The following is a 23,199-nucleotide window of genomic DNA, read 5'->3' on the forward strand; positions in this document are numbered from 1 at the left end:
TGGGAGTCACCAACATGAGGAACTGTATTAAGAGGTTGCAGCATTAGGAAGGTTAAGAGCCGCTGGGTGAGACTGACTGGTCATTGGGCCTCCTAGGTCTGCCTGACTGTCCACCCCAGCACTGTGGTTACAGATGCACTTGCTGCAGTGCACAGCTTTTACGTAGCTGGTGGGGATCTGAACTTGAATCCTTATGTTTGAGCAGCGAGCATTTTACCCACTGAGCCATCTCCCCAGCCCCCTGTTAGGTTTTTGATAGTTTAAAAAATGGTAATAGATGCCCCTGTTTTCAGGAGGTGCAGACTTGTCACTGACTGCACTGTTGTGTGTTAGTGACTTTGGAAGTAAGGGGTGTAAAAGGGTTCTCGCTGAACAGAAAGTGACTTTCAAATTCTCCTGCAGCTTTGTGAATTTTCTCTCTGGTGACATCACTTGTTTTTTCTGCTGCTTTGTTTCTTTGACCCCTTGTTGGTTCTGCCCTGTTCTGAGGAGTTGCCATTGTGAGAGAGAATAGATGTGGAAGAAGGGGCCTTAGGAGTAGGGCATCTGTGTAAGCGCTGGACTTGAGTGGTTCTTTTGCTATTTTTTGTTTGTTTGTTTTTTTGTTTTGTTTTGTTTTCAAAACAGGGTTTCTCAGTAGCTATGGAGCCAGTTCTGAAAATTGCTCTGTAGACCAGACTGGCCAAAACTCATAGAGATCCACCTGCCTCTGCCTCCCGAGTGCTGGGATTAAAGGCGTGCACCACTGCCGCCCGGCTCTTTTGCTGTTTTAACTGTGTGCGTTCTGTTTCATTCTTGGCCTTGTTAGAGATAATTGAAAATGTTAGTCAAATGAACAAATTCTCAGTGAAATGTTTTTATATTTTCCCAGTTTTCCATAATGGTCATATTTCTTCCCCCTCTTCTTGTCTGTCTCTTTGATACTTTTTTCCATAAGTAGCTCAAACTGATTTTGACTTTATTGTGTAGCACAGAATGGCCTTGACCTCACAATTTTTCTGCCTCAGTCATCTAAAATATAAGAGTATGTGTTGAATTCATATTTTCTCCTCACTTTTCTTTCTGTCCCTTTATCATATGGTGCTTTGACTTAAGTTATCCATTGGAGATGCAGAATATTCTGCTGTGGCTGTTCTCTTTGGGGTGGGTTTAAATTCTCATGGTTTGATTTAGACAAACTGAAAAGGTTTAGCATCGTGGCTTTGCTTCTTAATTTTCCTTTAAGCCTTAGAACTATGTATGCATGTACACTTTTTTTAAAATCAAGGATTAGAGCATAGTAGATAGATATCTAAAGAAAGTAGCACACACTTTAATCCTACCCCTCAAGATGCCGAGTCAGGCGGATCTTTGTGAGTTCAAGGTCAGCCTGGTCTATAGAGTGAGTTCCAGGATAGCCAGGGCTACACAGAGAAACACCGTCTCAAAAAAAACTCCCAAGATCCAAGTACCTCTTTTTCCTCACTTCCCTCTTGGTCTCTTGATACCTTGCTCTTTAGATTAAGCTGCGTTTTTGGTATTTTCTCACTATTGCCTTTTTCACTTACCTGTGTACACTTGCACACTATGTCTCCTCCAGATTCTCACAGAATAAAAAAAAAAGGGAGAGAGAGGAAAGACAGCTTTTAATATAGCCGATATTGCTGTTGACTTCTTTTGTGCTTTTGTGGAGAAACTGTCCATTCCAAGCCTTCCTTTGGTTTTTGTTATTATGTTGTTGTTTGTTTAATTTTGTTTCTTTGTTTTAGACGAGGTCTGCCTTAAAATCTTACTTATTTATGTTTATATGTGTCTGGGGGCAGAAGTACCTGGGCATGTATATATGGAGATCAGAGACCATGTGGGAGTCAGTTTTCTCCTTGCACCATATGTGTTTCAGGGATTGAACTCACTTTGTTAGGCTTGACAGCATGTACCTTTACCTGTTGAGCCTTCTCATCAGCCTTGCTTGAGGTAAGGTTTGCTGTGTAATGTGTGGTGGTATTCCTGCCGCTGACTCCTGAGTGTTGGGATTAAGGACCACCACACACAGCTTTTTCTTTACTTTTTTGTTGTCATGTTTTCTTGTGTGTTTCCTTTCTCCTTGGTCTGGTATCTTCTTGTATCCTGGAAAAGTACTACGGGTTTTCCTTTTTTTTTTTTTCATGATATTTATTGAGCTCTACATTTTTCTCTGCTCCCCTCTCTGTCTTTCCCCTCCCCTCTTCAACCCTCCCCCAAGGTCCCCATGCTCCCAATTTACTCAGGAGATCTTGTCTTTTTCTACTTTCTACTTCTCATGTAGATTTGATCTATGTCTGTCTCTCTTAGTGTCCGCATTGTTGTCTAAGTTCTCTGGGATTGTGGTTTGTAGGCTGGCTTTCTTTGCTTTATGTTTAAAAACCACCTATGAGTGAGTACATGTGATAATTGTCTTTCTGGGTCTGGGTTACCTCACTCAAAATGATGTTTTCTAGCTCCATCCATTTTCCTGCAAAATTCAAGCTGTCGTTAGTTTTTTCTGCTGTGTAGTACTCTATTGTGTAAGTGTATCACAATTTACTTATCCATTCTTTGGTCAAGGAACACGTAGGTTGTTTCCAGGTTCTGGTTATGACAAACAATTCCATTAACATAGTTGAGCACATGTCCTTGTGGCATGATTGAGCATTGTTTGGATATATACCCAAGAGTGGTATTACTGGGTCTTGAGGAAGGTTGTTTCCTAATTTTCTGAGAAATCGCCACACTGACATCCAAAGGGGTTGTCCCAGCTTGCATTCCCATCAGCAATGCAGAAGTGTTCCCTTTTCCCCACAACCTCTCCAGCATAAGTTGTCATCAGTGTTTTTGATCTTGGCCCTTCTTACACGTGCAAGATGGAATCTCAGTTGTTTTGATTTGCATTTCTCTGATGACTAAGGATGTTGAACATTTCCTTAAGTGTCTTTCGGCCATTTTAGATTCCTCTGTTGAGAGTTCTCTGTTTAGGTCTGTACTCCATTTTTTTTTTTTAATTGGATTATGTGATCTTTTGGTGTCCAATTTCTTGATTTCTTTGTATATTTTGTTGAGAAGTAGAAAATAGGCATTTTTTTTCTGGTGAGTCTGCAATTTTTATGAAATGAAATAGTTAATGATTATGCTACGTGTATGTATTCCCTTCAGAATATTCTAAACCTTTATTTATTGATTATATTAGACTTTCTAAGATATCTTTCCCCTAAAGCGCCTTTTATTTTAGAAAATTCAAGCTTTATAAAAGTGAAAATAATATAGTAAACTCTGACAGATCTGCCATCCATATTTCCTTTTTATGATTTATTGATTGTTTTTGTCTGTGTGAATGTTTCCGTGCATGTGTGTATGTGTACCATGCATGTGCCTGGTACCTGTGGAGGCCAGATGTCAAGTTACAGGTACTAAAGCCTGGTCCTCTGCAAATACAGCACTGCTCCAAGCCATTTTTCTCACTACATTCCCACCACAGCCCCTGTACTTTGAAGAGAATTATGCTTTCCTAAAATTGGGTCCCATGTATAGATTATTTTGTTTGGTGTGTGTGTTTTTTTTTAATATTTATTTATTTATTATGTGTACAATATTTTCTTTCTGCATGTATGTCTGAAGGCCAGAAGAGGGCACCAGACCTCATTACAGATGGTTGTGAGCCACCATGGGGTTGCTGGGAATTGAACTCAGGACCTTTGGAAGAGCAGGCAATGCTCTTAACCTCTGAGCCATCTCTCCAGCCCTGTTTGGTGTGTTTTTGAGAAGCACTGGAAGACTTAGGATAAGAGAGAGTTTAGTCTTTTGCAAGGAGGATTTGTTTTTAACTGTTGTTTCTCTTTTCAGCTTTAGCCAAGAGTTTAGAAGATGCCCTGAGCCAGACTGCATCTGTTACTCTGCAGGCTATTACAGCCCAGAATGCTGCAGTTCAGGCTGTCAATGCACACTCCAACGTACTGAAAACAGCCATGGACAGTTCTGAGGTGCGCCACAGAGGAGTTGATCTGTGTAATAGACCGATTGTTTCTGTCCGATACAGGCTTTCTCACAGAGTAAAGACAGTCAACAATAACTCTTTTTCCTTCTGTATTTTTAAATCAGGATCTTCTCACTGTGTGTGTATCCCAGTCTAACCTGCAATTCATTAAGGAGGCCAGCCTGGCCTCATTCTTGCAGTGATACTCTTGTATAAGCCTCCTGAGTAGGGATATAACAGGTGTATGTTTAGCTACAATAATTGTCTTAAAAATACAAAACAGCTGGAGAATGTTAGTGCATATCTTTAATCTCAGCACAAGGAAGACAGAGGTAGGCAGATCTTTTGGGTTTGAGACCAGCCTGATTTACATGGCAGGTTCCAGGCTAGTCAGTGCTTCATAGTGAGACTTTGTCTCAAAACAAACAACCAAACAAAATTGAGAAAAACCTTCATATATGTTTTACATGAACCACAGAACTGTTACCGTGTGAGAACTTGGTGGTTTTGTTTTTTGAGACAGGGTCTCGTTGTTCAGGCTGATACTGAATTCATTGTGTGGCTGATACACGATACCTATTAGTAATATCTTCAGCAAATGTTAAAATGTAGTTTCCAACTTTTAAGCAGTGTTTTCAATAAAATAATTTTATTATTATTACAGGCTGGTGCTGAGCTCACTGTAGCTAAGGATAAGCTTGAACACAAGATGCTTCTGTCTGTACTTGGAAAGTGCTAAGATTGCTAGGTGGATACAGCCTCACCTGGCTTGAGTTTACATTTGCTCTTCTTAATAGTCCTTCAATGTGGTTTTTTTAACCATTAATTAATTAATTAATTAATTTTTTGGGCAGATGGGGTTTCTCTGTGTAGCTCTGTCTGTCCTGGAACTAACTAGACCAGGCTACCCTAGAACTCAAAGATCTGCCTGCCTTGCCTCCCATATGCTGAAATTACAGGCGTGCACTACCATGTCCAGCCAAGCATTTCTGTAACTAAACTTTAAATTTTTAGATATTTTAGAATGATATGAAATTTTAAGAAATAATACTAAAATTTTCTATATACCGTAGACACTTTCAAAAGAAGTTAAAAAAGAAACAAAACAGATGGTGGTGGTGGTGCACGCCTTTAATCCAGCACTCAGGAGCCAGAGGCAGATGGATCTCTGTGAGTTGAAGGCCAGCCAGGTCTACAGAGTGAGTTCTAGGACTGGCTCTATAGTTGCCTGGAAACCCTGTCTTAAAAACTAAACAAATAACAACAGCAAAAAGAAGTATAAAAAAAAAGACAGTCCTCTGTGTTATCTGCGTATTTGCTGGAACATGGTCAGATTCTAGTGGCCTGTCCCTTATTATAGAACTGAGTTCCTCCCCTCCCACACCTCTACCAGCAGCCACCATTTGTGGAGAATTACTGTTCAGAGTTCTCTTTAATAACTTCCTGTCTAGGCTGTTACTTCTTTTTTGTGTGTGTGTGTGTGGGGGTGTCACAGAGGCCTTTCGTAGGCGCACTTATCAATATGGCAAAAGGAGTCTCCTTGCACTTCATAGTCGGTGGAAAGCATGGTCCATGGACTGCCACTCTGTTTCTAGCAAAAGCACAAACCATGACCATGGCCTCCTGCTTCAGTAGAACCATAGAGCCTGACATGACCCTCATAGGCTGCTGGAACCACGAACATCAACATGACCTCAGGTCAGCCACATCAATATGCCTCTTGGTGACAATACAGCCTATGGATATCTACATGACTTCTGGCTGCAGCCCAGACCATAGACACCTGCATGACCTTTGGTGCTGACATAGGCCATGGGCATCAACAGAGACCCAGCTGTAATAAGACCACAGACCCAGGCAGGGCCCTTGATAGCAGCTCGGGCCACTCAGATCATGATGGCCCCTGGCAGCTGCATGGGCTGTGAGCATCTACATGACTTCAGGTAGCAGTGCCCACCATGGACTCCGCATGACCTTTGGTGGTACCTCACATCATAGACATCAACACAAACCTTGACTGCCATAGGGCCTCGGACCCAGACATGGCCTTTGGTAGCAGTGAGATACTGCCTGTACTTCACCATGGCCTCAGGTGGTAGCGCAGACTGCTCATATCAGTATATCCTTGAGTGATAGCACAGACACTGACATCCGTGTGGCCTTTGGTGGTAACTTAGACTATGGACATCAACACAGGTCCCAGCTACAGCAGGATGTGGTTCAGTTGTTTCATTCATTCATTCATTCATTCATTCATAAATTTTATTAACTTTATTTTTATTTTATGCTTACTGGTTTGTGTATGCCTATGTGAGGGTGTCAGAAGCCTTGGAACTAGAGTTTAGACTGTAGTGATATTTTATTTGTATCTTAATTAAAAAAAAGCTTGCCTGAAGTTCAGAGAGTATAACAGCCGCACTGATCAGCCTATAGCACCTGGTATTCCCAGGCAGTCTGCCATCCCAAGTACTAACCAGGCGCCACCCTACTTAGTTTCCGAGATCAGACGAGATGGGGTGCATTCAGGGCGGTATGGCCATAGATGAGTATATGAGTATGCGTGTGTTCATGTCATGGTGCTCGTATTGAGGTCGGAAGACAACTTTAAGGAGTCAGTTCCTTTTGCTTTGATGAGGCAGTGTCTCTGGTTTCTGTCATATTGTGTAGTGTTGGCTAGTGGCCCATTAGCTATCGGGTGATTCCTCTGCTTCCGTCTCCTGCCTCGGTGTCGGGATGCTGGCATTACAGATGCATGCCCCTGCCTCCAGCTTATTTATATGGATCTCAGGGATAAAACTCAGGTTGTCAGGTTTGTGTGAAAACCTCTTTTCTGTTGAACCATCCGGATGGTCCTGAATTAATTTTTCTTTCTTTCATTCTCTTTTGTTTTTTGTTTCATTTATTATTTAGAGACAGGGTTTCTCTGTGTGACAGCCCTGGCTGTCCTGGAACTCGATTTGTAGACCAGGCTGGCCTAGGCTTAGAAGTCTGCCTGCCTCTGCTGTTCAAGTGATGAGATTAAAGGCATACGCCACCACCATCAGGTCTGGAATTATTTTTTCATAGTGTTGGGAAACAATTGCACTTACAGGGGTCTTCTTTCTAGGCCTCTGTAAACCTGGATTGCCTTCAGAATGATATATCTTTGTCATTCCTGTTTGTATCTTTATGAAGAGTTCAGTAGTAAGAGGCAAGGTTCATCTTTCTAATATTTCATTGTAGTACTTGGATATCATTTGAAATGTTTATAATCATCAGTATTAAATTGAGGGGGTTTATTAGTCTTGTCACTAGGTGTCAGTTTCTATGTTTTATGATTTTAAATATTTTACTAGTGTGTTGAAAGGAATTCTTTTGTAATCTTTTGGAATTTCAATTTAAGGGTAAAAATTTTTATTCTAAGACTAATTTTATTAGACTGTCACAGTGGTCTAATGCAGTAAAAGTTATCTCTTCATCAAGAAGACTAATTTTAAATTCTCCACTGGTAATTGATGTGCCCTTAAAACAGAGACTGTATCAGATGTCTAGAAGTGTAATGTGGAGAATTGCTGCTGAAGGAAACTCCTGAAGTCAACTGTGTTGCCCTATCCTACAATGCCCTATGTAGAATAGGCTGGCTGGAATTCACAGAGATCCATCTGTCTCGAGTCCTTGAGTGTTGAGATTAAAGGCATGTACCACCAGGCCTGGCTGTTTTGAAAATCTAATAATAAACACATTAAAAAAAATTCCTAACCCAGTCAGGCAGTGATGGTGCATACCTTTTATCCAAGCACCTAGGAGGCAGAGGCAGGTGGATTTCTATGACTTTGAGGCCAGCCTGGTTTGCAGATCAAGTTCCACAAAACCAGAACTACACAGAGAAATCTTGTCTTAAAAAACAAACAGCAAAAATTCCTAACCCTGTGAGATAATGAATTTCTCTTCTGGAGAAACACTGTCTATAATTTTTTCTCGGAATTTAATGGCACAGAATTCTGCATATAATCCTAGGGAAAGGAATTTGTTATTCTTATATAACTAAAAATTTTGTTTAGATCGCAGGTGAGAAGAAGTCGGCCCAGTGGCGGACAGTGGAGGGTGCGTTGAAGGAACGAAGAAAGGCAGTTGATGAAGCTGCTGATGCCCTTCTCAAAGCCAAGTAATTACTCATGGACTTTAACAATTTAACAAGTAATTAGAGCCTCCTGGTGGCTTCCTTTGGACTCTGTGTGATTTGGATAAATGAAGAGGCAGAGAAACCATTCCCTTCTCCACCAGTGTATGCTCTGAACTGGCTCCAGGAACAGGAAGATTTGGAAGAATAAATTCATGAAGCACAATTAAACTAAAATAGTTTGTTTAAAAGTCAGGTTTGTTGGGGGCTGGAAACATGGCTCAGTGGTTCAGAGCACTGGCTGCTCTTCCAGAGGACCTGAGTTCAATTTCCAGCACCCTCATGGCAGCTCAAGACTGTAACTTCAGTTTCAGGGGTTCTGACACCCTCACGCAGACATACATGTAGACAAAACACCAGTGCACATAAAAATACATAAAAGTCAGATTTGCATTGGATTGCTGCTTAGAAATTGTGTCTACTCAGTTACCATTGTTCTGTTCTAATTTCTAGATTCTTTTTTTCTTTTTCTTTTCTGAAACAAGGTTTCTCTGTATGTAGCTCTGATTGTCCTGGAACATACTCTGTAGACCAACCTGCCTCTGCCTCCCGAGTGCTAGGATTAAAGGTATGTGCCACCATTACCTGGATAATTTCTAGATATTAATGGGATGATCAGTACAGTTTTATCAGAATTGAGAATATTTATTATAACAGTTTGCCAGAACTACAAAAGTAGTTAATTTATTGAGCAATGTGCTACCTTGACCTTTCTTCCTACAAACTGGCTAAAGCTAGTATCTTAGTTTGGTTTCTCTTGCTATGATAAAGACCATGGGGAAGAAAGGACTTATTTGTCTCACACATCCCAATCAACATTCCATCACTGAAGGAAGGAACTCAGTTGGAGGCAGGAACTGAAGCAGAGGCCATAGAGGAACTTTGCTTATAGCTTGTTCCCCATGGCTTGCTCAGTCTGGTTTCTTATATCTACCAGGACCACCTGCCCCTAGGGATGGTACCTACCCACAGTTAGCTGGGCTCTTCACAGCAATCATCAATCCAAAATATGCTTCCCAGGCTTGCCTACAGACCAGTCTGATGGGGACCTGTTCTCAGTTGAGGTTCTGTCTTAGATGATTGCAGCTTGGGGCAAGTTGACAAAAAGCTAACCAACATAACTAAGGTAAAGCACTGAAACTGATATAGGTCTGTTCTAAAACCTGAATCTCACACATAGCCTTAGGCTATTCCTGTTTTTTTTTTTTTTTTTTTTTTTTTTTTCAAGACAGGGTTTCTCTGTAGCTTTGGGGCCTGTTTTGGAACTAGCTCTTGTAGACCAGGCTGGCCTCGAACTCACAGAGATCCACCTGCCTCTGCCTCCCAAGTGCTGGGATTAAAGGTGTGTGCCACCACTACCCGGCTGGCTATTCCTGTCGTATATTTATATCAAAACTAATAAAGTTGATAAGAATTATACTGAGCCCTATTTTTTTTCCTTTTTGCCTCAGAGAAGAGTTAGAGAAGATGAAAAGTGTAATTGAAGATGCAAAGAAAAGAGAGGTTGCTGGGGCCAAGCCTCATATAACTGCTGCAGAGGGGAAACTTCACAACATGATAGTTGATCTGGATAATGTGGTCAAAAAGGTATGTTTCTGAAGTGTTCATAATATTTTATATTTTAAAATATCTATTAAAGCATTTCTAAGAATTCAAGAAAATAATAAGATTCCTACTATCTAAATTTTTCATTGTAAATGTATTTATTGTAAAAAGAAAAAAAATACTAGTGCTAACTGCTTCTAAAGTTTGTGTGGGAGGGTTAGTAGCAATAGAAGAGCACTTGCCTACAAGAACAGTGATCTTAATTGGATTTCTGGGGTTCTGTTAGTGGAAGGAGAGAACTGGTTCCCACAAGGTGTCCACTGGCTTCTGTTCACATCCTATGACACATGAAAACTCACATATACACAGGCAAAACACACGCTTTCACCTAAGAAATAAAAAATGTAAAGAAAGCCAGGCATGGTGGTGGATGCCTTTAATCCCAGCACTTGGGATGCAGGTAGGCGGATCTCTGTGAGTTCGAGGCCAGCCTGTTCTATAACTCAGGACAGCTAGCACTATTATATAAAGAAACTCCGTCTCCAAAAAACCACACACACACACACACACACACACACACACACACACACAAAACCTAAAAAAGAAGACAGGTTTAATTTCTATTTTCTGATCTTTAGATTTCTGTATTTTGTTTGTACCCTCTAGTCAGATTGGTTTCTTAGAGTGTAAATGGTACTTTTTGTTCCATTTAGTCAGAGACTTCTTGTATCTGCTTAGGTTCAGGCTGCTCAGTCCGAGGCTAAAGTGGTGTCTCAGTATCATGAACTTGTAGTCCAAGCAAGAGATGACTTTAGAAAAGAACTGGACAGTATTACTCCCGACATAACTCCTGGATGGAAAGGGATGAGTAAGTACAACTAATATCCATTTTCTTTCTGGATTTTAGCAGCTAATCAACTAATCCAAACCTGCTTCAAGTCCAGACTTCCAATCTCAATGCTTCTGGAGTACACTTAGCATATAGGGTATTGTTTATCTCTGTTGCCGCTTTAGCAAGTAGAACATTGGCATTACTGCTATAGTTTTCATCATGGTGAGCAGTACCTCAGCTAGTGTTTAATTCTGTATGATTCAAGATTCAGTTCTAATTTGCTACTCAAAAATTACAAATAGGATCCAAGTGAGTTAGAATAATTAACTTTGTTAAGATATGTAATGTCTATATACTTAATCAAATCATTTGATACTTAAAAATTTTTGGAATGGATTAATTAAGGCAGAAAATTCTATTAGCAACCCCAACTTCTTCAGACTGTTCTCAAGCTTTGTTACTCACCAGTTTCAGCCTCTCTAGTGCTAGGGATTACAGGCGTTCACTGCTGTTCCTAACTGGAAAATTCATTCTTCTGAGATTATGAAATTAAGGAGCGGTTGATGCCCTAATTAGTTAAAAGGTGGTCACAGTTGCCAGCTGTGATAGTGCATACCTTCAGTCCCAATACTTGGGAGGCAGAGGAACAAGGATCCAGTCTGGTTTGAAAGTCAGCCTGGTCTACATACATAATGAGTTCCAAGACATCCTGAGCTACATAATGAGACCTTGTCTCAAAAACATAAAATTAAGGTGCCACAGTCATATGAGGGTGAACTGATATGGGCCACCTATTGTGTATACCAGGAACATGACATGAATAGGAAGATTCTAGGGATCAGTTGTTTAGCAACTTGTTTGTTGGACTGTGATGTATAGTGTAGCGAACCTGATGTTTATACTCCTGCCCCAGCATTTTAGCTCCTGTGTATTTGCTGAAGAAACTCAGAAAAGTGCATTGAGGCACTGTTTTAAGAGCACAGAATTTGAGAACTAGGGGTGTAGTTCAGTGGTCGAAGACTCTCCATGTGTGCAAGAGGCCCTGGGTTGGAGTCTCAGCACTAACAAAGCACAAAGGGCCTGGTGTGGTGGCACATGCCTCTAATGCTATACTTTGGAGGCAGAAATGAGTGGATCTCTGTGAGTTTGAGGTCAGCGTGGTTTGTATGCAAGTTTCAGGACAGAGCAATATGTTAGAACCTTACCCCGCCCCCACTCCTCATCATCAACAATAGAAAGAAAAAAAAGTGGTGAGAGGATTAGGCTAGAGGGAGGGTGGCTCAGTGGTAGAGCATTAGGCTAACGTGTGCAAGCTCTGAGTTTAGTCCCCAGCACCAAAAAGAACTAAAAAGAAAGAAAAGGAAGAAATTGAAACAGCCAAATATCCCTTATATATATCAGTCAAGTGAGCTGGTATTGCGTCTCTCCGAAGAGAAGTCTAGGCAGTATGGGCACGTGCTGCCAAACCTGGACCCACATGGAGGAAAGAGATAATCAACTCCCTAAAGTTGTTCTCTGACTCCACACAGTTGCCATGACACACTTCAACCCAAATAAATAAATAGATGCAATGCCCTTTTAAAAATATTAAACACTAAAATAATATAGAATAGGATAGCAACCACTACAGGTTTAAGAAGAACCTGTAAATGAAGCTCTTTTTTTAAAAAAATATTTATTTATTTATTATGTATACAATGTTCTGTCTGTATGTATGTCTGCAGGCCAGAAAAGGGCACCAGACCTCATTACAGATGGTTGTGAGCAACCATGTGGTTGCTGGGATTTGAACTCAGGACCTTTGGAAGAGCAGACAGTGCTCTTAACCTCTGAGCCATCTCTCCAGCCCCTAAATGAAGCTCTTATTGAAGGCTATATCATTATGTCAAGTATAAAAAATGCTTGGGGTCTGGATAGAATGATCAGTTTTAAAAGTTTTACTTACTGCTCTCACAGAATACCCAGGGGTGGGGTGTGGTCCCTAGCACTTACATAGTAGCTCACATGTGTAACTCCAGTTTTAGGGGATCTTATGCTTTCTTCTGGCCTCTGCAGGCACCTGCGTTCACATAGTACCCATAAACACTCATGCAAACACAGACATTATACATAAAAATAAAGTTTTGAAAAAGTGCTTGGGACTGATAAAACCCAAATCAAGAGTCCATGAGCACATCTCCTTTATTGCTTATGGACTGTAGTGCACACTGCTGTATTCATGTGCCCTGTACAGTCATTTTTTACATTGTCCCAACCAACTTTGTCAGTTTTTCTTTTGACACAGAACCAAATCCTTTTAATGAGAAATCATTATCTTTCAATTTAAAGCCAGAGGTACCTTAACAAGCTTCATACTAGACACAAGCCTAGTTGTGCAGATAGATAATCCCAGGTATTTGAGGAGGCTGAGGCAAGGGTACTGCAGATTCCTGGGCTACAGGGTGAGTTTAAGAGCAGCTTAAATAACTTAGAGTTGTCTCGAAGTAAAAGGCTAAAATTTGATTGTAGGCAAAGCTTAGTGGTACAGCACTTGTCTAGTGTGCTTGAGAGCCTGGGGTCTAGCTCCAGAGTGGCCCAGGGAAACAGAGAGAGGCAGTCACTGAGGCTGACAGCTTCGACTTCTGTCGTCACTGGTTCACTGGTGTTTGTGATCATGATGAGGACATCATTTAAACTTCAGCAGTCGTAGTTCTTGGTTTAATTTGCACAAGTTAAATGTAAATTTAATGCAATGTTCCCGTGAAATTTTCTAAGAAGCCTGCTGTGGTCCACCCCTTTAGCGCAGCTCTCAGGAGAAAGCAGAAAGGTAACAGGATCTGCAAAGACACGGTTCCAGAATTCCCCTGAAAAAAGCATTCCTTCTAGAAGAATGGGAAAGTTGGAGGAGGTTTGCCACTGGAACTCAGAATGGGATGGAGAAATAGTCTGTACATGAGTCAGTTGACAATAATAAATTGTGTCCTCAGGGAAAATGTTTAGTTGATTTGTTACGATGAGACAGTGATAAATCCCTTCTAAATAGAACAGCTTTTAATGCCAGTGATTCTTTTGTTCTTTTAAAATATTACAACCCGCCTTAATGTATGTTGTCTCTGTCTTTCTGTAAATATCAGAAATAAACATTTTGCTTTCCAGTAATCTCTTTTCTTGCTATTTAATGATCGCTAACCAAAGTGTGCACCTTCTTTTTTCAAACTATTCTTCTGTTTCTTTGTAGGTATTTCTGACCTAGGTGAGTAATTATGCTTATTTTATTTTAATGGCATTTGAGTGTTTGGCAATTCCCCATTGTACATCTTTGGTATCCATAGATGATTAGGAACAACTGTGTTGAATGATCGTAAGGCTGTAAACTTGAGATGTGTTTATGTATACTCACAAAATGGTCTTTGTTTTTTAAAGAAACAAAGCCAAGAGACTCCTTAGTTTTAGCAGAAGCAGTTTTTTTAATTTAAATTTTCTTAAAAATTATGTGTGTAACGAGTGTTTTATCTATAGGTATGTATGTCTATATCTCAGGCATGCCTGGTACCTATGGAGGCCAGAGGAGGGCCTCAACTTGCCCTGGAATTGGAGTTATAGATGGTTATGAATCTCCATGTGGGAATCAAGCCTAGTTCCTATGAAAGAGCAGCCAGTGTTGTTAACCTCAGAGCCTTCTCTCCAGCCCTGCAGACTACTTGTTTACACGTGTGTGTGTGTGTGTGTGTGTGTGTGTGTGTGTGTGTGTGTGTTTAGAAGAGAACTTGTAGGAGTTGGTTTCCTTCTGAATATTTGTTAGGGCTAACATAGCACTGCATAAAATGACATGTAGTAATGATTGTGTCTACAAGCTTTGTTTTTAGAAGTGAAATTAGAGCAAATTAGAAAGCCAGAATACGATGAGTTCAGATTACAAAAACTGATTTGGCCCATCTATTTATTATTTTTCTAGGAATTGACAAAACTTTAGTTGCTGTACAGTAGCTCTTAATCTCTAGTTTGACTGGAGGACTTAAATCTTGTATTAGCTACTTTTTGCTTTATAATTTCTGTGACATCATTAATATTTTTGATGTTATCTGTTTAGCTGACAAGCTCTCTACTGATGACCTGAACGCGTTGATTGCTCATGCCCATCGTCGTATTGATCAGCTCAACAGAGAGCTAGCACAGCAGAAAGCCACAGAGAAACAGCACATCGAGCTAGCCCTGGAGAGGCAAAAGCTAGAAGAAAAGCGGGCCTTCGACTCAGCAGTGGCAAAAGCCCTGGAGCGCCACAGAGGTGAAATACAGGCCGAGCAGGACAGAAAGGTAGTGGAGACAAGAACAGCCTGACATTTAGTTACTGACCTGTCCCATCACCAGCTGCTTGTAGTAGATGTAATTCATGCCAAACCATCAGCAGAGCGGCGTTTAGGCCTTTGTTTCCCCGGAATCAGAACTAAAATAGGCTTGATGTAGCTGACTTCCTTTCTGCTGAGCAGATGCAGAGGGTGAGGAGTCAGTTGTGGTGTGCAGCCTGCTCCCACTGTGTCCTCCACACCAGCTCAAAGTCTCTCCTGAGCTCTGGCTCTGTTCTTGCCTGTGGTGTTGGTGGGTGTGATTGTTGGAGGGGAAGAAACAGCTCCAGTTGCCATCTTTTCATCACACCTGGCATTCAGAGACTCACTTAGATACTACTGTCCCCGCATCCTTGCATCAGCCCATACTTTGGGTCTGCATCTGTAGTCAATTCCAAACTTACCTGGTTTTCTACCTTAGTCCATGTTGTTGTCCTCATAGGTTTCTCAGGATCTCACTGTGTAGCCCACTGCCTTAGAAGTCACAACAGTCCCCTCTACTTCTGTTCATTTGTTTTTAAAGAGGATGTTAAGTAGCCATGGCTAATAGAAACTCATGGCTATATACTTGCCTTATCTGGTTTACTGTAAGAGCCCAAAAGTTCAGATTCTTAAATAACACCCAAAAACTCTTAATTACAAACTTGCCTTCTGTAAGCCCATTCATGTTCCTAGATCTTGTTTGGGTTTTTGTTTTTGGTTTTTCTCGGCACTGTCTTTTTCGCTGGGACCTTTGTGCTGTGTGCTCGCATCCTCTGGCTCTTTCCTTAAACCTAGTTCTACACTTCACTGTCACTGTCTCAGCATGCCCCTCCTCAGTCAGCACCTGTGGGTCAGTGAAAGTGGACAGAAGAGGTTGAGTGGGAGCTGAGGCCTCACAGCAGGCCTCCTGCTCACCTGCACTCTTGTAAATAAGAATCCCAATCCCAAGTGTGTGTCTGTGTGTGCATTGTCATGAGTCCAACCAGACTTGTCCTAAGTGCTTACCCACGGCCTGGCTGGATTCATGACTCACTGTGTTAATTCTGAGAAAAGATGAGTTTCATGTTCAAGGCAGTTTGTATTGTGTTTTGTAGAACACATGGCTAACTGCTCAGTAAAGCAGGATGGAGCTTTTCCCAACTTGTTTTCATTTGGCACACATTGAGCCTAAATTCACGTGAAAGTAAGCTGTTGGCAGTTTTTTTTTTATTTAGAAGTAACTAGTGGGTACAAATTTTTTAAATGATTTTTCAGAGTTGCTGTTGTCACCATGGAGAAGGTGGAAATCTGAACGTAGACAGTTATGATTAAACTATGTTTGAATCCAGCTTTGAACTGGGTTTCTTTCCTCTTAAGTTCTGGAATGAGTTCCTTCCTGTGGAATGTGTAGTTCAGCAAATAATGGTGTTTGTTTCTGTGTCAGGGGCCACATGGCAATGCCCAGGGTTTGAGGCCAGAGAAACCCATGTTTGAAATTATTTTTGGTGTAGCTGTGTAACCTTGTGCTCAGCTTTGTAGCTCATGTTAAAGTTGTGTACTTATGCCTGGTACATTAAAGGGGTTCCCATCAACAGCTGTAGTCCATTATTTTACTGTCTTTCCCTTTTCCTAAATGTACATATGGAAAGTTGAGAACTAATCTATGTTTTGTTTCACAGGTGGAGGAAGTCAGAGATGCTATGGAGAATGAAATGAGGACCCAGCTTCGACGACAGGCCGCTGCCCACACTGATCATCTACGAGATGTCCTCAAGGTGCAAGAACAGGAACTGAAGTATGAATTTGAGCAGGTGAGGACCTGTGGTGAGGCTTCAGCTCTCTCCTCCCCATCTCCATCTCCACTTGAGTCTTTATGAGCTCTCCTTTCCGTGCACTTGTGGGTTACAGCTGGGCATGGAGCCCAGAGCCTCACATGCTAAGCATGTTCTGTACAGCTGCACCATAGCCTTTGTCTTTCTCCTTTAAGTGTACTCTTTAAGAGGATAAGAATAAGATTAAGCCAAGCAGTGGTGGCGCACACCTTTAATCCCAGCACTCGGGAAGCAGAGACAGGAGGATCTCTGTGAGTTTGTGGCCAAGTCAATCTACAGAGTTCCAGGACAACCAGGGCCACAAAGAGAAACCCTGTCTTGAGAAAACTAAAAGAAAGAAAAAAAAGAAAAGAATAATAATAATAGATTACTAGTGTTACCTAGCTTTAGTGGAATATGCTTTTTTTGTTAATCTAAAGAACCAATTCTTGCTGGGCGGTGGTGGCGCACGCCTTTAATCCCAGCACTCGGGAGGCAGAGGCAGATGGATCTCTGTGAGTTCGAGGCCAGCCTGGTCTACAAGAGCTAGTTCCAGGACAGGCTCCAAAGCTACAAAGAAACCCTGTCTTGAAAAACCATACACACACAAAAAAAAGAACCAATTCTTATATCAGGTATATTGTTTGTGATCAGATATTGATCTGATATGTTTGGGTGGCAATATAAAACCTTTTTCTTTTCTTTTCTTTTCTTTTTCTTGAGACAGGGTTGCTTTGCAGCCTGTTCTGGAATTCGCTCTGTAGACCAGACTGGCCTCCAACTCACAGAGATTTGCCTGTCTCTACCTCCTGTGTCCTGGGATTAAAGGTGTATACCACATCTGGTTATGTTTTGGGATTTTTAAAGCTCCTTTTGTACTCAGAGTTTGTGGTTTCTGAAAGACTAGTATCTGGCTGAGAGGCAAGCACAGTAGCAGCGTTAGTTCTCTGTACACCGTCTGTGTTTTATTTCAGGGCCTGTCTGAGAAACTGTCTGAACAAGAGTTAGAATTTCGTCGACGCAGTCAAGAACAAGTTGACAACTTTACTCTGGACATAAACACTGCCTATGCCAGATTGAGGGGAATAGAGCAGGCTGTTCAGAGTGAGTTTCCTTTGCTGTTTCAGTTTTACCCTGCACAGTTTATCAGGATAATGCCTTGTTAATAGACTAACAGGGGCACGTATCTACTCCACTATATGATACTCATTTCTTGGCAAGTCCCAGATTTTACAAATTTAAACAGAGTTCTGAGAAGAAATTGGAAAAAAAGAAAACCCAAAAATTAAATTAAAATAACATATGACACAGATACCATTTTCAAGGTACTTTCCCTCATATATTGCAGGGTTATTGGGGAGGGTGGTTACTGCTGTATGGTGGTTGTGCCACATTGAAAGTCATGCATCTTCACAACAAGCACATTAATAGATAGGCCTCTTGCAGTGTCCTCGAATCCTTCTGTCACATGACAGTAAAAGTAAACACAATACATAAGGAACGTCAATATCTAGTTTAGTTAAAATACTTTAAAAAGCAATTTTACGTATGTGTATATGTTGCCTTGCATGTACAGCACATGCAAGCAGGCCCAAGGAGGCCGGAAAAGGGTGTTGGATCCTCTGGGACTAGAGTCACGGACAGAGTTGCAAGTCCTCCTGTGGGTGCTAGGATATGAACCTGGGTCATTTGGAAGAGCAGCCAGTGCTCTCAATCACTGAGTCATCCTCTAATTCCTAGTTCACTAAGTCTTTTTTGAAATCTTTATGTGTTTTGTTTTGCTTTTTTCCTAGGACAAACTGGTGGCCTTGAAATTCTTGGCCTAGGGCTAGACATTGGTGCCTTTAAGGGAGGCAGAGGCAGGTAGATCTCTGAGTTTAAGGCCATCCTGCCTCTAATCCCGCGATTTGAGAGGGAGGAAGAGGCCATCCTCTTCATCCTCTACAGGGTTCTAGGACAGCCAGGGTTACACAGAGAAACCCTATCATTTGACTGTCCCGTCACCAAATTACCAAATATAAAAATGTCTGAATTAGAAATCTCCAGGTATAGTGCCATATGCCAACACTCAGGAGGCAGAGACAGACAGATCTTTGATTTCAAGGACAGCCTAGTCTACATAGAGTTCAAAAGTAGCCAGGGATATATACTCTTGCCAAAGAAAAAAGAAATCTTGCAAATACGAATGACCTTACCATCCTCCTCAGAAAAGAGCCATTGTCCTGGATCTCATAGGAAGAAGGGAACTTGTGCTGTGCACTTACACCCTCCCCGTATTTTCAGTGTTAGTAGAATCAGGTCCTTGTCAAACTGTGTCATCTCCTGTTACCTTGTAAAAAGTCTGGCTTTGGCCTTATTAACTTATTGGATGTAGATTATTCAAGGTGTATCTGGGGTGTGTGTGAAGAAGACAGAAAAAGGTCTTTATTTAATTTTTGTAGGTCATGCAGTTGCTGAAGAAGAAGCAAGAAAAGCCCACCAGCTCTGGCTTTCCGTGGAGGCGTTGAAGTACAGCATGAGGACTTGGTCTGCAGAAACACCCACCGTCCCCCTGGGGAGTGCCGTTGAGGCCATCAGAGTCAGCTCTTCTGATAATGAATTTACCCAGGCTTTAACTGCAGCCATTCCTCCAGAATCCCTGACCAGGGGGGTATACAGTGAAGAGACCCTAAGAGCCCGTTTCTATGCTGTTCAAAAACAAGCCCGAAGGGTAGCGATGATTGACGAAACCAGAAATAGCCTGTACCAATACTTCCTTTCCTACTTGCAGTCCCTGCTCCTGTTCCCGCCTAAGCAGCTGAAGCCACCGGCAGAGCTCCACCCCGAGGATATAAACACATTTAAATTGCTCTCTTATGCCTCTTATTGTATTGAGCATGGTGACCTGGAGCTGGCAGCAAAGTTTGTCAATCAGCTAAAAGGGGAGTCCAGAAGAGTGGCACAGGACTGGCTGAAGGAGGCCCGAATGACCCTAGAAACTAAGCAGATAGTGGAGATCCTGACTGCATACGCCAGCGCCGTAGGAATAGGAACCACTCAAGTGCAGCAAGAGTAAGGCCTAGGAAGAGTTGTGTAATGTCATATTTCATATCAAAGAAAATCAGCTTTGGTATCTGCAGGGTTTGCAACAAGGGTCCCAGAATTGTCTAGAAGTGAGCAGGTTCCAAGTCCTGTGCAAGATGTTAACACCTGTTGCATTTACCGTCCTTACACTGCTATCATGCCAATGAACTCCAGGAGGCTTTATTTGCAACTTGTGTAACACTTCCTGTTTTTCAGGTTTTACTGATCAGGCTTGTGAGCCACTCAAAATAATGTTTGTGATCCCTACTATTGATTCTGCCCTTGGAGCAAACTGAATAAAGCAACACAATGAAAACTGAGTACTCTATCCCTTTTCACATTGCCATTTCCAGTTTGTTGTTTGAGCAGAAAGCTTCCACGAGAAGCAGGGAGTAGGGACTTGTGGTCAGTTTCAGAGCTCGGAGCTGGGTAACCTGAAATCCAAGGCCTGCTGCTTTGGCTTTGAATGTTTGGGTGAATGGATCTCCTGATGGTCAAAGTCAAGAGTGATGTAGAAGCCAAGTGCCAGTGTGTGTATAGTTGGGGACCTAGCACTCAGTGATTGAAAGGCACAAGAAGTAGTTGATAGTTCCCCAAAGGAAAAGCTGCATTACTGGGATCCAGCACACACATCTGTACTCTATCAGAGTTCTTGAGCTCACTATTCCTGCTGTGGTGTTGCTTCCTAGTACCTGGACTGAGGATCTTCAGTAGACGGAGGTTATGAACCTGGAATCAGAATTTAGCCAGACTGCCAGTGAAGTCTGAGTTTGGCACAGTTGCCATGGTGAAGAAACATTAAATATTTACTTTTTGACTTAATTCTTCATACCCCGAATACTACCATCTCTACAAAAATCCTGCCAGTTTTTAACTTTTTGTTGGGGTATTAGAAAACATACCAACAAAGCATCAGAGCAGTTTTCTGTATTGTCTTTCTATAGTTGCACACCTACAGCCTCTCAAAATGGGTATATTGAGGCTTTGCACAGCACTGACCTTGCTTGCCCTTTGGCTTTGGTAACACTGGGTCTGATTGGAGCACCTGCATGTGGATTGCCCTGTTTCTGAAGGTAGATGCACTGTGGGTGCCTACCTGGACTGTTCACTTCCCTATTCCCATCTCTAATAGGATTACATCTCAAAAGTACGTTTGTAAAATGTGTCACGTAAACAGAGCGTTTCTGTTCTTATCACAAGAATACACTAGATCGTAAGGAAATCTAGTTTCTCTTCAAACCCTGAAAGGCTTTCTTCACAAGTGACTAGGTCATTATGGTTCATGCCTACATTCAAGTCAGGCCATTCAGGGCCCACAGACTCAGAAAATCGGGTAGGTGTCAAATGATGTGATTCTTTGAGCTCACCAGAAGCAAGCAACACAACGCTTCCTTAGTTCTGTATCAAAGTAATGAAGGCTTCAGATGTTTTTTGTGTGCAGGTGTCCTCCACTTGGTTTTTCAGACATGGCCTCTACTGGCCTGAAACTCATTAGTGGCCAGTGTTTGAAGCATGCACATTCATGACTTTTTTTTTTTTTTTTTTTGGTGCTTGTAGGCTCTGGGGATGAGCTCCAGGTTCTTGAGGCCTGCCTGTAGCAAGCACTTCACAGACTGAGCTGTCTTCCCAGCCCCAGGCTTTCAAATTTTAGGACAGTGGCTTTGACCAAGTGCTACCTACCTCCATTATATTTAAAAAGGAAGGGAACTCCTGCTTAGCCTGTCCTTGCTTGTGCCTAGCCCGGGCTAACTGCTAAAGTGAAATGGAGAGCCTTGCATTCTCGCTCCATTTCAGGGAAATGGAAGTCTGGGGTGCCCAGGAGTCAGGTGGGGCATGCCTGCTTCATGCAGCATCCCATTTAAACGGCATGTGAACCACGGCCACTTGGAACTTGACACACAGCCAAGGCATCATCTGGGTCCAGTGTTTCCGCCGCCATACCTCATCCTGACTGCTGTAAGAGTGTTCAAACTGAGTGTGCTGGATGCCTGGGATCCCAGCAAGATGGAGGTGGCAGCAGGAAAATCAGAAATCCTCAAGGCCAGACCCGATCTTTTTTTTTTTTAAAAAAAGAAAAAGGCCAGTGGCTGAAAACTAATGAGCTATGTTCATGCAGTAGAATCTTAAGCAGTCTTTAAACACAGAACATTGGGTTAACGTTCATCCTCTGTTCTTTCAACAGGTTCTGGATAAAAGCAGTCTGCAAATCCCAAATGAGTAATCCCACCAGTTTCAAAGTAACTTGCTTGAACTCAGTACAGAAGAACAGGCCATCTCCATTAACACAAAAAAAAAAACAAATAAAAAGGCTTGATTGGTAGGAAGCTTACATTTATCGGGTTCAGTGGTCTAGGCTTCTTTCACTTTCAGGCATGTAAGAGGCAGGGAGGTGATATGGTTTCTCTAAACTTGATAGTTTTATGAGTTTTGAATGGTTATAAAGCACTATCTAGTAAAGGAGCCAATGCTGTGAGAGTACATCCTAATGGTATACAAGGTTGAGGCTGTCCTTAAGAATTAGTGACCTTGCTGGGCGGTGGTGGCACACACCTTTAATCCCAGCAGGTTAGAGGCAGTTGGATCTCTTGAGTTCAAGGCCAGCCTGGTCTACACAGCTAGTTCCAGGACAGGCTCTAAAGCTACAGAGAGAAACCCTGTCTTGACCCCCCACCCCCCAGTGACCTCTAGGAAGGAAGGTAACTGTTCTAGAAGAGCACATACAAAGTGTTTCCTCTGAACCCAATGCTCTGTCTCTTACAGCAGCTATGGTCATCAGAAAAGTTGGTTTTCCCAAACAGAGGTTTTAAGACCAGTGGGTCTTGGTCGATGAGGAGGCACTTAACCATTAAAGTCCATATTAAGGGACTAGAGAGGACAAATTCCCAAAATAGGTCCCGCCTGTGGCACCAGCTCCAGGGGATCAGGTGTCCTCTGGGCACCTGCACGTTTGCATACAGGTAAATCTTTATACTTAGGTCCTACCTCCCTGCTCCATGAGAATCCTTTTTCCCATTTGTTTTATTGGTGCCCTAGTTTCTCCAGTTCCTGTTACAAGTCACTCAGATACATCCTGTCCTCACAGGCTTAGCACCACTGGGGAACTCAACATGTTTCATGCACACACAAATCATACATACCAACTAGCTCCATTTCTAGAGCCCTTAGTTTCAGAAACTCTGCTGCTTTTCTTATGGTGGCTTATGTGTCAGGGCTGGCACCTGTTTTAAGCAGCACCCACTCTTGATGTTCCAACGCTTCTCAAGCCAGCTGGTAGTTTGTGCCTCTAATCGCAGGATTCAGGAAGGCTAAGCATGTGGCCTATGAGTTCAAGACCAACCCAGGGTGCATAAGGAAAAAAGAAAAACCTACTCCTTGATTCTGGTGCTAATTGGATGTGAGTTGTAACTCCAAACTTCCATCCCATACCATCTGTTTTAAAACTGCGAAACTTAATTACAGGCAGGTCTTTCCCATATAAACATATGAAAGCCAGGCATGGTGTCACACAGCTACAATTTTGGCACTCAAGATGGCTTGCCCAA

The 23,199-nt window shown here is 42.0% G+C and overlaps 1 protein-coding gene and 1 pseudogene across 11 annotated transcripts in view; one reads left to right on the top strand and one right to left on the bottom strand.

Moving 5' to 3' along the window:
- Immt (inner membrane mitochondrial protein) overlaps positions 1–19,977 on the top strand; it is a 39,454-nt gene extending 19,477 nt beyond the window's left edge. For 7 of the 11 annotated variants that reach the window (XM_050126412.1, XM_050126415.1, XM_050126417.1 and 4 more), the window contains 9 exons: positions 3,835–3,971; positions 8,005–8,108; positions 9,575–9,710; positions 10,407–10,536; positions 13,718–13,732; positions 14,570–14,793; positions 16,463–16,594; positions 17,569–17,698; positions 19,036–19,977. In XM_050126412.1, the coding sequence (XP_049982369.1) occupies positions 3,835–3,971; positions 8,005–8,108; positions 9,575–9,710; positions 10,407–10,536; positions 13,718–13,732; positions 14,570–14,793; positions 16,463–16,594; positions 17,569–17,698; positions 19,036–19,649 (1,622 nt within the window). In that variant the 3' untranslated portion in view covers positions 19,650–19,977. The remainder of the gene's footprint in view (positions 1–3,834; positions 3,972–8,004; positions 8,109–9,574; positions 9,711–10,406; positions 10,537–13,717; positions 13,733–14,569; positions 14,794–16,462; positions 16,595–17,568; positions 17,699–19,035) is intronic. The other 4 variants (XM_050126413.1, XM_050126418.1, XM_050126416.1 and 1 more) reach the window with 1 other exon arrangement.
- LOC126491060 (uncharacterized) lies at positions 6,389–6,508 on the bottom strand (annotated as a pseudogene).
- Positions 19,978–23,199: the final 3,222 nt, after the last annotated feature.

This window comes from Alexandromys fortis, unplaced genomic scaffold (genome assembly GCF_014885135.2).
Source record: "Alexandromys fortis isolate MF-2015 unplaced genomic scaffold, M_Fortis_MF-2015_v1.1 scaffold_257, whole genome shotgun sequence".
In the NCBI taxonomy this organism is placed as follows: domain Eukaryota; kingdom Metazoa; phylum Chordata; class Mammalia; order Rodentia; family Cricetidae; genus Alexandromys; species Alexandromys fortis.